The sequence below is a fragment of the Diadema setosum genome, chromosome 13, assembly GCF_964275005.1.
Source record: "Diadema setosum chromosome 13, eeDiaSeto1, whole genome shotgun sequence".
Lineage (NCBI taxonomy): Eukaryota > Metazoa > Echinodermata > Echinoidea > Diadematoida > Diadematidae > Diadema > Diadema setosum.
This window is the reverse complement of record NC_092697.1, coordinates 28,780,963-28,796,616: the sequence shown is the minus strand read 5'-3', so window position 1 is coordinate 28,796,616 and position 15,654 is coordinate 28,780,963. Positions and strand designations below refer to the sequence as shown.

The 15,654-nt window shown below is 39.7% G+C and overlaps 1 protein-coding gene across 1 annotated transcript in view; it reads left to right on the top strand.

The window, feature by feature from the left end:
* The first annotated feature begins 98 nt into the window (after nucleotides 1-98).
* Nucleotides 99-15,654, top strand: part of LOC140236819 (HEAT repeat-containing protein 1-like) — a 41,696-nt gene continuing 26,140 nt past the window's right edge. Inside the window, exons 1-16 of the mRNA XM_072316756.1 lie at nucleotides 99-155; nucleotides 1,960-2,145; nucleotides 2,656-2,872; nucleotides 4,471-4,612; nucleotides 5,429-5,530; nucleotides 6,112-6,396; nucleotides 6,968-7,053; nucleotides 7,798-8,043; nucleotides 8,626-8,733; nucleotides 9,255-9,372; nucleotides 9,708-9,809; nucleotides 10,351-10,452; nucleotides 11,332-11,420; nucleotides 12,337-12,548; nucleotides 14,010-14,116; nucleotides 14,539-14,742. Of these exons, the coding sequence (XP_072172857.1) occupies nucleotides 2,001-2,145; nucleotides 2,656-2,872; nucleotides 4,471-4,612; nucleotides 5,429-5,530; nucleotides 6,112-6,396; nucleotides 6,968-7,053; nucleotides 7,798-8,043; nucleotides 8,626-8,733; nucleotides 9,255-9,372; nucleotides 9,708-9,809; nucleotides 10,351-10,452; nucleotides 11,332-11,420; nucleotides 12,337-12,548; nucleotides 14,010-14,116; nucleotides 14,539-14,742 (2,265 nt within the window). The 5' untranslated portion in view covers nucleotides 99-155; nucleotides 1,960-2,000. The remainder of the gene's footprint in view (nucleotides 156-1,959; nucleotides 2,146-2,655; nucleotides 2,873-4,470; nucleotides 4,613-5,428; nucleotides 5,531-6,111; nucleotides 6,397-6,967; nucleotides 7,054-7,797; nucleotides 8,044-8,625; nucleotides 8,734-9,254; nucleotides 9,373-9,707; nucleotides 9,810-10,350; nucleotides 10,453-11,331; nucleotides 11,421-12,336; nucleotides 12,549-14,009; nucleotides 14,117-14,538; nucleotides 14,743-15,654) is intronic.

The following is a 15,654-nucleotide window of genomic DNA, read 5'->3' as shown; positions in this document are numbered from 1 at the left end:
CATGCGATCGATGCGGTATACCGTGCGGTGCCGGTGCGATGCGATACCCATGCGTCCGCGGCCGCCGAGGCGTAAGCACGTGTTGTGATTGTGTGGAACTTCACGACCGTGTCGACTACGGTTACGAGAATTGATGTCCTGCTGAACGATACACGGTATATCTTTAACAACGTTTTATAAATCATATTTCTTAATGATTACCGTAATAACGTGGATCATCTACTTCTTCAGTAAACCAATTTGTTATAAAACAATTTTGGATCTAGATCTTGAAGGCGATGTTGTTTTGCCTAGTCCCACATGTGGAAGTTTTTGTAGGTTTAGTCTGCACTCTTGACAATAACAATATGAATAACAGTGTAGAGCCCTAGATCTAAATAGATCTAAACTCTATACCCAACAGGCCTAACACCCGCTATCATGTAGCAACAAAAGTTAAAAGTCTATGTTACATATCACCAATCAGTATAGTTTCTAATTAACATGTAACAATTAGAGTTCTAGAAATTCTAGGGTCCTACTTTGTCTAAACATAAGCATGATAGTTAAATTTAGCTTTCTGTAAATTTATGAATAATTTATTTAACAAGTTACTTGTCCAAAAAAGCTTCAACTTAGAGTAATTTTTTACCTGTCCTTGTCCTTGCTAAACTCTTCTTGCGGGGATGTTGCTCTGGCTCCCATGCCCTAACCCCGGCGCAGGGCGCTGTAGGTAGTGTAACCAGTAACAGCACCCCGAAGACAAGTTGTAAAAAAATATGGACGTTTTCTATGCCATACTCCACTATGCAATTTATGGAGGAATCCAGTGCACTGCGATGCTTGCAATTCAGTAAACAACTCATCGTTCAAAACGACACTTGAACTTGAAGCTTGGATTCGTAACGAAAAGCCACATGTTGTAATACCATATTGTTGAATATTATAGATCCAGGCAAATATGTATCACTCACCATTACCTCCGAATACAAGATTAATCGTCATCTTTGAGACCATCTCTGCGAGATGTGAATCGCCATCTTGAACATTTCACGTAAATAAAATGATCTGCACATGCGCGAATGAATATTCATTTCAGTTCTCAGCAAGCTGTCCTGTTTTTTTTCCACACGTGCTACGTTTTATCCATACCTGATCAACAACAAGGCTAGGCTGTTGGCACATGCGCTGTGTAAGTTGTACTACGATACGAAGTGCGGAAGGACTAAAACCTCGGATAAAATCTTTCACTGGGCTCGTAAAACAGATCGTATTGTAAATTGATTTCGGCGGCTCTGATTGTAAGTATCTTATCTAACAGTATGGCTATGATTTCCAGTGAAAAACCCTGTATTTTGATCTCTGGTCACCAAAATGCTAAGCCATATCAGGTGTTTCTTCAATAGCCGTAGGGCTGCCATGCAACCCCTACTCGGTACGGGTTGGGGTCGCTGGTGCGGTTACCATGCCCATGCCATGGCCGTGTAACGTTTAGAATTGTAGGGCCTACCAAGATGCAATATTGTGTACAGTGTAGGCTAACCCTGGGGCGCTCCTTAACACAGTTGTACTGTGTGGGAGCAAACGCTTTGCGTTCGGGCTGGTCGCAGAACCGCGCAGTTAAGTGTAGCCTACCCCCTCAATTGATATTTAACGCATGCCGTCCAGAATTCGACAGCCTGCTGCATGTAGAAACTTGGATGCTTTTGCAAGTTTGGGCATGGTCGAACCTTGGCATGGGAGCTATGTTGAACCTTTGTGTGGGTGCCGATAATTAAAAGGAAATTTAGTCTATTAAGACTAAGATCTGGATAATTTACAGACTTTAGTAAGTAAAGTTTTGAGACTGAGTTGTCATCCTACGAGTTATGTGTTTATGCATTGCAGAAGCTTCTTCGTTGATTAGTGGTGTATCAGACTCAGCTCTCTTTCTTGCCCCCTTCCCTCATTATTCTTCACTTTGTACATTTCCATTTTCAGGTCCCAGTTAGTGCAAGTACATAAAGGAAACCGCATTCATCATGTCATCTTTGGCAGAACAGCTCCAGCGGCTGGCTGTCCCAGAAGCAAGGGCTTCAGACTTTTCTCACAGGAAGCAGAGGGTTTCATTACTGTTTGATCCAGCAGAGGCAGCAGGAATTGACAAAGAGACTTTCTACGCCATAGGTGAATGATCACATTGAAACTGTTATCATATCAATGCCCACAAAACCGTCCACACATTGGTTGTTTTTTTTTTCTTTGTGAAAATTTACATCATCAAAACCAAACAAAAAATGGAACTATGCCTAATATGTAATTTTTCTAAAGCAACTCATAGTTAGAGTGATCATCCCTCTTTGGGACAGCAAATTTATTTGTGGCAGGGGCCGTTTCATTCATTTCTTCGCATAAAGTACCAGCTCTCAACTGGTGCCCAAGGTCCTGTACCATACTACATCCAGACCCAGATCCAAATTGATGAAAAGGTGCAAGAATACTCTCACTTTCTATAACACCTGTGAGTAACTAGCTGTTTTATTGATAAATGAACTGCCCCTATGGAAAAATAGGCACACTGTTACAAACAGAGATAATTACTCTATAGGCTTCTGACATTTTTAGGCGAATACATATAGTTTGTGTTATTTTTAGGATTAATGTTGGTGTACATGCATCTTCTCCTTGCACTCGCAGGTGTGAATGGACTGCAGGAATTGCAGAGCATTGATCCAAGGTTCCATGACTTTGAGGGGCTCCTGTTTGACGAGGCCTCCAAGTCACTGGAGCGCTCCGTCCAGACCAAAGATGTCAACAGCAAGCTGGACAAGAAGATCAGGCGGTTCCTGCTGGTCGCTTCCCCCTACTTCCTGCTGAAGCCAGCCCAGAAGGCCATTGAGTGGCTGGTATTCAGGTGAGCAGTGCTCTTGTGAAGATAAGGAGGACGGTTCCCCCTCCCCCAAGTCCTCGGCTTGAATGAAAGTCATCAAAGAGGAGATGTCCAAAACTTATTATGATTGAACAATTAATCCTTGACCTCAGGTATAGAAATCTTAGAATTACACTGTTTGCTATTGTGAGAATTCTATTGTTCAAGTTTTGTGCTGCTTTGCATAATCTTTGTAGTGTGTTTTGTTTTGTCTTTCTCTCTGAAGACACATTTTCTCTTGCACATTACCCCCAAAAAATGATTTACCTGAAGGGTATTCAGGCACGGTGGAGCACCCCAATTTGCATCTCATTATCGCCCCGTTCTATTTGAATTTCCAACGGGCATCCACGGCTGCCCGAAACTGTGTGCATGAAAAAGTCAAATCTTTACCTTCTCCTTGTGCCGCTATGCGTGCCGCTAGTAAACTCAAACTTCCCACACTATCTAAGTTTTTAAAAACCTTCCTTTTGATGAAAAAATTATGAAATTTGCTGCACTAGAACTTGAGATATTAAAGCGTTTTGGAAATCACCTCTCGCAAAACATGCTCTCTGTTTTTTTCCAACTGGACTATGGCCGGGCTCCAATGTGTCCGAAATTGGCAACATAAGTTCATCAGGCCTCAATCCATATATGGTGAAAGTTTTCGCTTGGTTCCACCTGTACTTTTTGAGAAATCAACTTGTTTCTACAGGGTTTGGAATAGAAAATTGTAGTCAGCGAAACAATTGAAAATGACGTCATTTCTCTTCCCGTAATATTGGGCATGCGTGGTACGTGAGATTCCGGATTTCGTGCTCATTGTTGGTTTGCATGTGACGCAGTCAATTTTGCCGAGTGTCGCACGGTGGTGACTGCTGTGCTGCTGCTGCGCACGTTGCATGCAGCAATGCGTTGTGTGTGCTGTGACATGCAGCGCTACAGTGACGCGATTATATATACATGGGACCGACCTGTACGCTTTGCGTTCGTGTCATTTTTGACATCGCCTTCTGTTTTTTTCCGACACAACCATGGCCGGGAATATTACTGTATGAAATTTAAAATGCAAGCAGATAAATAAATTTCGGTGTACTTTGTTCGAATGGCGCTTTGGTTCCGCAATCACACTTCGTGAATTATAGGATGATTTTCGAGGCATATTTTTGGTAATTTTGCTCACCAGGTTTTCGCTAAAATTTCACATTTTATCATTGTCAAATCCTTTAATATGTTATATGTGCATATTCGGACATGTTTTCAAATTCAAACTAACTAAATTTTAATCCGAAAATAGGTTTCCTTAAATTGTTATTAGCTTGAGAAGTTGTTTACTTTTTCTCAACTACGCGAGTGCATGTTGTTTACTTTATGCAAATGAGGCTCGGCTGCCGATGGATTTCTGGGAGATAATTGGGGTGCTCCACCGCGCCTGTATTATATTTTATCACAGCTTCATTTAAGTGAGGTTTCATGCTAAACAAGAGTTACATTCCATTCACATGACTTACATGCAGCTGCTATGATTGAATTGGTTGATGCACTGCCATTTGAATATTCATATGAGAAACTTGTGTACCTGATATCACAATCCTTGACAGGTTCCGCATCCACGAATACAATGCAGACGAGCTGATGATGTGTGTGCTGCCGTACCACGAGACCAAGGTGTTCGTCAGAGCCATCCAGCTTCTAAACCTCCGCAACAGCCAGCACAAGTGGCACTGGATGCAACCAATCCAGGTAGGAGAGGGTTTACGTGTGGTTGCTTCTTCTTTAGTTTCTAAATTACTTGCCTTCATTTACGTGACAGTACGGCAAGTTGTTTCCTAAATCATACAGTGTCCTGACATCGTGGACACATAGTTACAATACCATGGTGCTTTCCTGGCAAAACCATTGAGCTTCACTTGTGCAAGTTGTTTTCTTCTAAATATTGATCAGATATGACATCAGTACCAGTGAATTGTCACGAATAGTAATTAGTATTATTAGGTATTTTGTTGTTTGTTTTTGAAACTTTTTTTAGAAAAGTAATACTGACATTAGGAAGCAATAGTCCAGCAAGAATTACCATTGCCTTTGCTTATTGCAAGCCTTTAGAATAAAGTTTTGTAGACATTTGAAACGCAAGAGGCCAGATCTCATTTTGAATAACATATTTGATGTGATGTGAGGTGATGTGTGTTAATGTATTTAGGGAGCAAGAAACACTAGCAGAAAAAAACAAACAAACAAACAAAAACTACTAGCTAATCATGTATGACCGCCAAAGATAAGTCAATTCCCATTCACATGTTATTATACTTGAGGAAACGTTCACAATGTTCTTGCTAAAGTCTGTGCTTGAGATCCCAGTGTTCATTGAATTATGATGTTATGATTTGTAATCCAACAACTAGAAATGGTAACAGATAATTAAAACAATGCTGATGTATGATGATGTATGGTTAAAAAGAATGGGGGAAAAAAAAATCGCTTTTGACTGTAGCTGAATGCTATGGACCTACAAAATAGTATGTGAAACCTCATGGTAGCGTTACTCTGTTGTTTCCCTAGAAACCTGGAGTCAGTTTGTCTAGACAAACACTGGTCACTCACTGTCTCTCTGATCATAGCTTCCTCCATTTCGTCTGTGAGCTTCCCATCTTGGCTATCAAAGTGAGTATCGATTGTGGTTTGGGTTTTATATCAAACTATAATGGAAAAGTTTATTGTGTGGGAATTAAAGTTAATTGACCTGGAATAACTGTTTGGAGATTACTGACATTGTTCAAGTGTGAAACATGCATTGTCAAGAATCACAATAGTCCCCATGCTTTTCATGACTTTAAAAAGTACATGTGTATGTATAATAGATGCTGCAAACTAGATAGATAAAATAGTTCTTAAAGTGTGATCTATGTCCCAACGTTGATGAGTTCCTGATTTCAAAATGACTTTGAATGACATCATATTCCCAGAGAAATTTCTTTTTATTGAATCACCATTTATAGCGTTTGGGGAAGTAAAGTATTTGTCCAGTTGTTGCTGCATCCAGTAGCTGCATCGCTACCATTCATGGTCCTGTACCATGACTAATGTGTATACTAACAAGGCGCCACACTAACAAGTGCGATCTTTTGGGCATCTGTATATACATATTGCATGATGTAGCACAGGTGGTGCCAAATTTATTTCTTATATTTTTTTTGACAAATCTTCAAATGAGCCTTGCCAAATTCTCAAACGTATTGAATTAGGCCCACAAGAAGACATCGGCAGCCATGGAAACGGATGCCCCGCCCTCGGATGCCCCCCTCCACACCGTCTTCTCCTTCTATGCCACCACGGTCGTCTCGGCCATCGCCACCCCCACCAGGGTGGGGGAGTCCTTCCTAGCCACCCTCATCCCATTCCTGTTCCGTGGCCTGAAGCAGAGCTACCCTGATTACAATGGAGCGACGTACATGATCATCTGCCAGCTTGGAGTGTCCGCCTCCCTCAAGAACTCGCTGCTAGAACCACTCGTGGAAGCCATGGTCCAGGTACATTGTTGGCTGTGAGAGTCAGTGATATTTCTTTTTACTCCAATGCTGTGCAAGAATTTTGAAGTTGTTCTCCTGTTTAGTATGAGTCATTGGTGTGATCATGTCTAAATGAATCTCTGAAGTTTCTTCATAAGAGGATGCACACTCTTGCTTTGTGTATTGTGTCTCATGCAGTCCAAGGTTTCGCTTAACACTGAAGCACTTCGTAAAATGACATGTGCATAGAAGTGCTTGACTCTGACCCCCAAATTTCTAACACACAGTACTGTAGTAGAACCCTTTCTGTGACCTGAATATTTCACATGATCACCGGAATTAATTGGCTTTCATATCCTTGTATTGAAAATTTCTGTGGTATTCATTGCTTATTGGTCCTTGCTTTTCAGTGCATGAAAAACCAACTCATGATATGCAGTCCTGCTATGCTTGTCCCTATTAGGCCATCTTCCCTTTGTGTAGTTTGCACCAGCCGGACCAAGAGAATAACTGAGATGAGTGACTTTCTCGCAAATACAAAATGTACTTTTATCATGAGATAACGAATTTCTGTTTCTCTTTCACCACATAGCAAGTAAAATCTGGGATGATGCAAGAGATGCTGGGTTGCCTGACAGTGCTGTGTCAGACTCAAAACCTCAAGCAGCTGCCAGGAAAGTAAGTCATACTTGGGAAAGCGTATTGACATCTTTGAGAAGACCTTAGTTGGAATGATATTAATAGCATGTTTTAGTGCATTCTAAAAGTTTGTTTTGTGTTGTTTTGTTTTGTTTTGTTTTGTTTTGTTTTTTTAATTAATACCATGGACCACTTAAGACAAAACAAAAGCTATGCCAATCTACAGTTGGGTGTATCTGTGTAAGAGATGCTAGGTTTCAGAATTGCCGATCTGTGAATCTTCATCAATTGCCAGAAATGTGACTGTTTTGGATAGCTAAGGGCAGGGATGGTAATTTGAAGTGGTATCATCACAGCTTGTTTTGAAATCCCATGGAATGTTTTTTTTTTCTTTTTCTTTTATTTATAGATTTTGGAATTCCTATTGCTTTCTTAGAAGGCACATGATTTGTCTTTCTGTCAGCTGAAGAAGTCATTTATTCAGGATTTATGTACCGGTAATATGAATTTAGTGCCAAACAGAATGGCACTAGCTCCGGCACTACCCCCCCCACCCCCCCCCCCCCCACCCCCCCCCCCGAAAAAATTACAGACACAAAATGAAGAAGTACTTTTAAAGTATTGCAGTGTGACATTTGCTTGTAACATTTGACATGATGCAACCCCTGTGTTATAAGAACATTTAGAACCTGAATTTTGTTTTCCTCAAGGAAAAATCCACCACTCTAAACCACTTTTAGTTGAAGAAGTAGATCTCTAAACATAACTTTTGCCCCTCTTCAGGGTCTTGTTTCAGCTTTGTGCACTGCCACAGTTCCTGACATCCCTGACGCAGCTGTCACTGTCTCACAACATCCTCCCTCTGCTGGCTGCCCTGCTCCCCCAGCTGACCAGCATGGCACTGCAGGCAGAGATCACTGGGAGGGAGGATTTTCCAGAGGGGTGTGAGGAAGTGGATTTACTTGCCATGCTGTCTGGAATCCTCAAAGACATTCATGTGGAGAGTGAAATCATAGTCAAAGTTGCCAGGTGAATATTTTAGTTGAAATCAATTTTCTAAAAAAAGAAAGAAAGAATAATAATAATTTATCAACTTGTGTATTTGTGAGGGGTATTTTTCTCCTCCCCACCCCATATGAAACAAATCAAAACAATGTATGTTATATCATATGTTCAAGTCAAATAAGTTGTAGGCCCCCTACCCAATATTTTCAGTCAAAAAAAGTTCTTATTCAAGGGTGAGAATTTGGATGCATCCTGAATAACGGTATGATCATTAGAATTCAGGAATGGTTGCAACTATGCATCCTCATGAGAAGTTGAATTTTCAAACATTATCAGAATTCTCATTCATTTCTTAATTGCACCATTGTGTCTGAACACTGTCATTCATTTCTAGATTGCAGGGCCAACCTCCCAATTGGATTCTAGATATGAGCGCAAACTACACGCTCATCAGAAATTGATGCAGTGACTCTTAATTCTGTTTGGAGATTAGTTTGTACAGCATTGTTTCACCAGAATTATAGATATTGTCTGGGACAGAGGAAAGAATTAGAAAGATCTCACTTTTTGATTAACTGTATCTGTACCTTCTGCTTCATTGTACAGGAGCATTCTTTGTGAATATGTCGCTGCATGTGCTGGTGGTGTGCCTGCAGAGGTCAAAGGTCAACTTCGGCAAAAGCTAGCCCCTATAGTCCAAGCCATTGAGAGGAGGTAAGCCAAGTAATCCTCAAGATGGCACTCAGTGCATGACTAGATTAGTCTGTAGAGAGTGGATATGTCTTACAATGGGGGGGAAAAATAGAAGTCAATTCACATAATTACCAGCAATATCATTCACATTGTGTGTGTGGTATCTATGTATGTACATGTGTATATGTACATATTTATATACATGTACATATATGCATAATTGTGTCTGTTTGCATTTTATGATACTGGAGACTTTTTAGCACAGAAGATTTACAGGTGTAGATAAACATATTTCCATTGTTTCAAATGCAGGTATGGCATTAAAAAAAATCACAGCAATCACATACATTGAAGAAGAAGAATACATATAATTTTTTTGGTCAAAACTTGAACAGCTTTCTCTGCTAAAATAACAGCCTCATTTTGGACACCCAAAGTGTTGCATACATACTTGCAGAAAGAAGCCATTTATGATGTACAATGTCTGTGTATGTGTACATAATCATCTATCATCTGACTGTGAATCCTGTCTACATTCTTAGATTCCCAGAGGCCATGGACCTTGTTCTAGAGACCTATCTTTCTGAGGAAGAAGAGCCAGACAGACAAGAAGCAGTTCAGGACTTTGTCTCCATGTACTCAGGGAGCACAAAGTACCAGGTCAGTGGTTGCTAAGTTACAGACAGTGCGACCTTTGACATCACTTAAGGTGTGTTGTCATATTAGAAGGCAATAAGGGTAAATACCTGTTATTTTTTTATGTGAATTGTATTTACAGTATAAGCACAAGACATATTATTTTGTATGTGTGTCTTTATTTTTAATATAATCCAAGATATCGTCATTTAAGTAAAAATAGATATACAAGTTGTATGTGGTGCTGCAGCTTGGTGGCAGTATACACTGTTATGTATCTTACATACCTATCCTTCCTTTCTTGATTCATTGTAATGTGTCATGTTCCCAAAGTTTACAGATGTCATTTCTTTCCATAGGTCCTTCCACAAAGTAACACCAGTCTGGTGCTAAGTTTGAATCACGCCAGTCCCGACGTCAGGAGAATGGCAGTCAACCATGTGAGGGCGCTCATCAAAAAGGTTAGTCCAGTCTAGTGTGACAATTTATTCTTTCCTTCTGTGATCACGACAAATTGTATATTGAGATCACTCTTGTTACTGTTTTGTGAAACTGGTTCTCATGTGAAAAATCATTATGTAAATGTTATCCATGATAAAAAAAAGAAAATGCCAAAATTGCCAAAATGAAGAAGTAGACAAAGAAAGTGTAGAATATTAGACATGACATGCATTTATGTATGATGTATATGTATTCCTTGGTAGATATATATATATATATATTTTCTCTCTCTTTGGCTTTATAACTGCTTTTTGACATGGAGTAATGATATTACAAGGGCAAACAAAACTCAAGTTCATTCATTTTCTCAAAGACCTTCAAAAGACTGTATTTACTGCAGAAAATGTAAACAAAGGAGCAGTACCAAAAAGAGCTTCTGTACAGATGACCACTCTGGAAATGGAGTGGCATATTGCTTTGTTATACTAGTAATTGATCACTTGTTTTCAAATGTGTTTCGTGATATATTTTATTTCGTGTCTTTATCGTGTGTGCATCCAGTTGAAGGAAGATGATGTGGATTCCTTTCTGCGTGAAAGTTTGCTCCTAAGATTGCAGGATGACTCAGTGGGCGTGGTCAATGCTGTCATGGAGATTGATGAGGTAACTGCATAAGGGATGTGGTTTTCACATCTTTTCCGAAAAGTCATGTAGTTTTGCATATGTCTTCCAAATCACTACAATTCCATAATCTGAGGTTTTCTTGTGTACACTGTATAGACAGTACGATGTACCCACACAACTCCTGGATTGCTAATTACAACAATTTTTTTTTCTTTTATAATTTATTTATCTATTTATTTTATTCCATTTTATTTTCACAGGGTAGCCCTTTCAGTCAAAAAAATTGATTTACAAAGGGGCCCTGCATAAAACAATACTTCAGTCTTTATTGATGAAACAATTATATGACAACAATCGAGAAAATGATTATATAAAACATCAGACATAGAATTACAATATGATAAAAATAATCATAGAAAAAGAAAACAAAATATAAAGAGTGGCATGATATTTTCATACATAAAGATTACAGAAGATAACCATATACCATTCACAAGAAAATTACATCTCTAATCTCCATTTGTGGAAGTTAATACATAGTTTACCTTCGGGTTTGTTGTTGTTGTTCTATACTCTGTTTATTTATTTTCCTTCCTAATTACAACTACTTGACAAGATGACCTTTATTGATGTAAATAAACAATGATTATTCAGTGTTTTAGAGCAATAGCCATGATTAAAGGAAATCATGGGCACACATACATGAGTGGAAGTTGAACCCATAACCTCCTGACTACTTGACAGGCGTCATATTCACTAGACTTGCAGTAGACTACAGGGCTTCCACCCGGTAGCCATTGATGGTTGTTATCTCTTTAGCAGTGGGTATTGCATATCTAGTCATACCTGTTCATTTCTGATATATATTCCATCTGCAAAATATAAACTTATGTGACATGCTTTTTTTTCCTGTTTCAGTATCTGTGTCAGATTCTCCCAGTTGAATCTGTCTTTGAAGCCATGAAAAGACTCATCCGAAAGTTCAGGAGAAAATCAGGACATGAGTGGTGAGCATGTAATTTTATTTCAAATGTCTATAATAGATACAGTGTCACAGTCTGCATAGCCTGAATTAATGTCTTTTTTTTTGGGGGGGGGGTGGGGGTGGGGGTCATTTTTCATTGTACACCGATTCTAGCTCTGATGTATCCAGATATGAATATTGATTGCTAGTAGTAGAAAATTAAAGGGGAAGGCTAGTAACTGATCAGTGGGAATCAGTGGAAATGCTGGGAGATGATTGTTCCAATCCTTATGGGATTCATTCAAGAGTTCATTGTATATCTATTGTTGTGTGAAAATGATTTGCTTCAGAACGGTCTCATATTCAAGTGATGTGCAGATTAATGCTCCGTCACTGACCAGGGACGCTAACCTGGAAGCATTAAACTGCACATTACTTGAATATGAGACCATTCTGAAGCAAATCATTTTCACACAACAATAGATATACAATGAACTCTTGAATGAATCCCATAAGGATTGGAATAATCAACCCCAGCATTTCCACTGATTCCCACTGATCAGTTACTAGCCTTCCCCTTTAAGTAAAAAAAAGCAGAGAAGCATGGAAAATGTGATGGTGTGATAAATGGAGAAGAGGAGGAAGCAAACTACACATAGGTAGATAGAGAACTGGAAGATCTAGGTAGATGAATAGATACAGAGGAGAGATAAATTGGTAGATAAATAGATAGATGGGTACATATATATATAGTAGATAAGTAAATATATAGATAGGTAGGTAGGATATATAGATAGAAATGAATATAAATGGGAAGATAAATTGATAGGTTGATGACTAGAGATAGAAAGAGAGAGAGAGAGAAGAAGTGAGCAAATTCACCAAGAGCTTAATGTTGACCTTTTTCCAAGTATAACTACATGCTAACCATCTCACAAACTCCATCCCTGTGCCACCAGGAATGTAGCCATCTCAGGAGCTCTCAACATCATCACCAGCTGCACGTTCAGCTCCAAGGCACCGCAGTTGGTGGAGGAGGCGGTCGCCCTGACGATCCCGTTCTTCTTCACCAGCATCCCGGAGAATGCGGTGGCAGAGAACCTGATGATCAGCAGATTGGCAGAATCCTACCTGGTGACCGTACACCCCACCCTGAAGGGACTCAAAGCAGGTAGGACGCATGTTGCCAATGTAGGAATTTAGTGTGTTTAGATAGTCTGAATACAGTCAAACCTGCCTTAGCAGCCACTTGTCTGTAGTGGCCACTTGCTGTACATGGCCACTATAACGAATCTCCCAAGGGAAAGACCATGTTAATGACCCTGTCTATAGCAGCCACCTGTCTTTAACAGCTTTTTTTTTTTTTTCCTCTTGGATGGCCGCTGTAAACAGGTTTGCCTGTACTTGGATGAATGTACAAGGGCAGCAGTGTGGTTCAGTCGGTTGCATAGCTGCCTTTCAGTCAAATGGCTTGGGTTCGAATTGAAGTGAGTCTTTACTGAGCAGTGTTGTGTGTTATCATGCCATCCCCTCTTGTTAGGCAAAACACTGTCCCTCAGATAAGACATACAATGGAGGTCCTGTGTGTGAGAGAGTCGCAACCCACGCACGTAAAAGATCCCGCTTCATTTAATCATTCATTGCAAAGAGCAGGGTGCACAGCCTGGAGAAGTGGTCCACCCCAAGTTCACACTATTGGACCCCATGGAAGACCAGCTTAACATAGCTGAATATGGGCCATGTAGCCATCTTGTCAGATGGAAAATGTAAACAAACAAACAAACAATACTCGTCATATTTGATTAAGCTGGTTTGACATATAATCCTATTGTATCAGTTTCCCTTGGGTGTTTCGGACCCCAAGCTACGCTTGAATACTGGATACAGCTAGAGATCAACCTGCAGTTGGGTCTCAAAACCATGAATGTTCTGTCAGTACATATTTTGTCTCCATGTGTGGGATATGGTTAGTGAAGTTTGGGACATAAACTTTATTATAGGGAGCTTTCAATTGAGGACGCAGCAAAATCTGTGGTGCAGAATGCAACCAACCTGTAATGTCCACATCCTTTTGTCTGTTGTGCATTATAAGCGCTTTCGAAAATGTGCATCAAGGCAGCTCAGCCGAGTGGACTGTCCCAGGTGCAAATTTACATATAACGTCACAAATAGTATTGTTCCCTCAGCGTGGTTATGGGAAATGCATGACTGACAAGATTTTATGCATGCAGTCAGTGAAACCCTGCACAGTTGTGTCTGTAATGTGGCTGCGAGCTCAAACTTAGAATTGATATTGGGGAGCAAACTACATGCAGTGTAAGCATGCTGCTATTGTCAAATGTGCATATTGCATCATAAACAGCATTGTTCCCTTCAGCTACTTCGGTGATTCTAGTACGACATAATTTTAGCCTACTGCTGTTGTAGAATCGAGAGTACGCAGGACTTCAAGCTCATAACTATGCCAGTGGCAGAAATTTGCACACGGCATGCAAAAATTAATGTCCTCGTCCTCGATTGACAGCTTCCTAATATCACCTATTATTGCTGGCGTAATGGAAATCTCTTTCATATTGTTATGTTCCTTTTGTTTTCTTTTATTTGATTAATTTATCACTTGTGTCCTTTGCAGTCCTGTCTTCAAGACGAGAGGCAGACGAAAGCAATAAAACATCAGAGGTGGTTGACCTGCTGGGTGAAAATATTGCCAACTTGAAACAGGAGGATAGAGAAAAGCTGGTAAGATGTTGGTAAAAATAAGGACAGAATGAAAATGTGGCTTAGTTTACATTTAATACTTATATGATAAGCAGGTCTGAAGAGAAGTATGCACATGATCATATGCAATATTCATGTTAGTTTCACTCTTTTTTTTTTATTATACTTTAAATACTCTGTCATGACTGCTTGCACAGATCAGATGATGTTTGTGTCCAATGATAAGCATCATTGATCTGACTTGGAAAGCTGAAGTGTCAGATACTGCGAGGTATTCATGCAGCAGTTGTATAGAATTGTTGGTAATTTGATTGTCCATACTTTAATCTCAGAAAGAAGTTGTATTATTATTATTTTTTTTTTAATCACTTATGCAATGAGGCCCACTATGCATGTATTGTTTTTGTTATTATACTGTCATATTCTCTGTCCCCGTGGAACAGATCACGGCACTCCTGTCCAATATGGCAAGTTTCTCACGACCCGAGGCCTACTGTCTCCTGGTAGAGACAGTCCTATTGAGGGTACTACAGCACACTGGGGAGGCAGGAGCCAAGCTGGATCTTGGCAGTAAGCTGCTTGGATTGCTAGCGGCAGATGTAAAGAAGGCGTGTCAGAAACAGTTGGCTCTTTTGGGTCTGCCTCAGGTATGGAATTATCATCTATTTCTCTTCACCTTCCCATCCAACTTTAAATGGGCCCAGGCTCATGCCTGTAACATGGCAACCTGTGATATCAACATTTTCAATCATTTTCAAATCACTCACTATCAAGCAATTGCTAAAAAAAAACCCAAAATAAAACAAAACAAAACAAAACAAAACAAAAAACGGAAAAGTGCTAGCCACAACAACAAACAAACCAACCCCCCCCCCCAAACTGTGACATTAGTCAGAAAAATGCAATCAAACGTAATACTGGTACTGTAGTATTACAATCCCACACATAGGACACTGTGCTGCAGTGTAGAGTAGGAGGTTATGTCATCCCTCCTTGTCAGTACCTAGTTTTCAGAAAATCTGTGCTTCCAAATATTAGGGAGAGGAACCACGCAGACACTTGTGCCAAACAGTGAACGAAGCACAGCAGGGGCTGATTCTTTCACAACTAGTTGTTTCTTCCATCTGTAACTACCTGCATCCATACTACACCTTCCCAATTTATTTGTGATGTATATAAATGGTGGTAGATGTGCCAAATTTATACATACTGCCAGTGACAGGTTACTTTGTCATATATTTCTTTTTTTTTTCTGGAATTTGATGTTGTGAACTGATGAAAATTGGGAAAATTATTGAATGTATATTATATTTTTGATGGAAAAGTTAGGAAACGATATTACTTGCTGATACTAATTTCCTCAGACTCAGAAAATATTATGTTGCTTTTTGTAGACTTGGAATGCATATATACAATGTATATACATGTACACAAGACTCACAAATGTTCACAAATTTCAGCATATAAAGTACAGTGAGTTTTAACAGGAGTGCAGCTAAATTCATTACTTAAAGCGGGGAATAAAGGAAGAATTCCTCATACTCAAGCCCTTTACTATA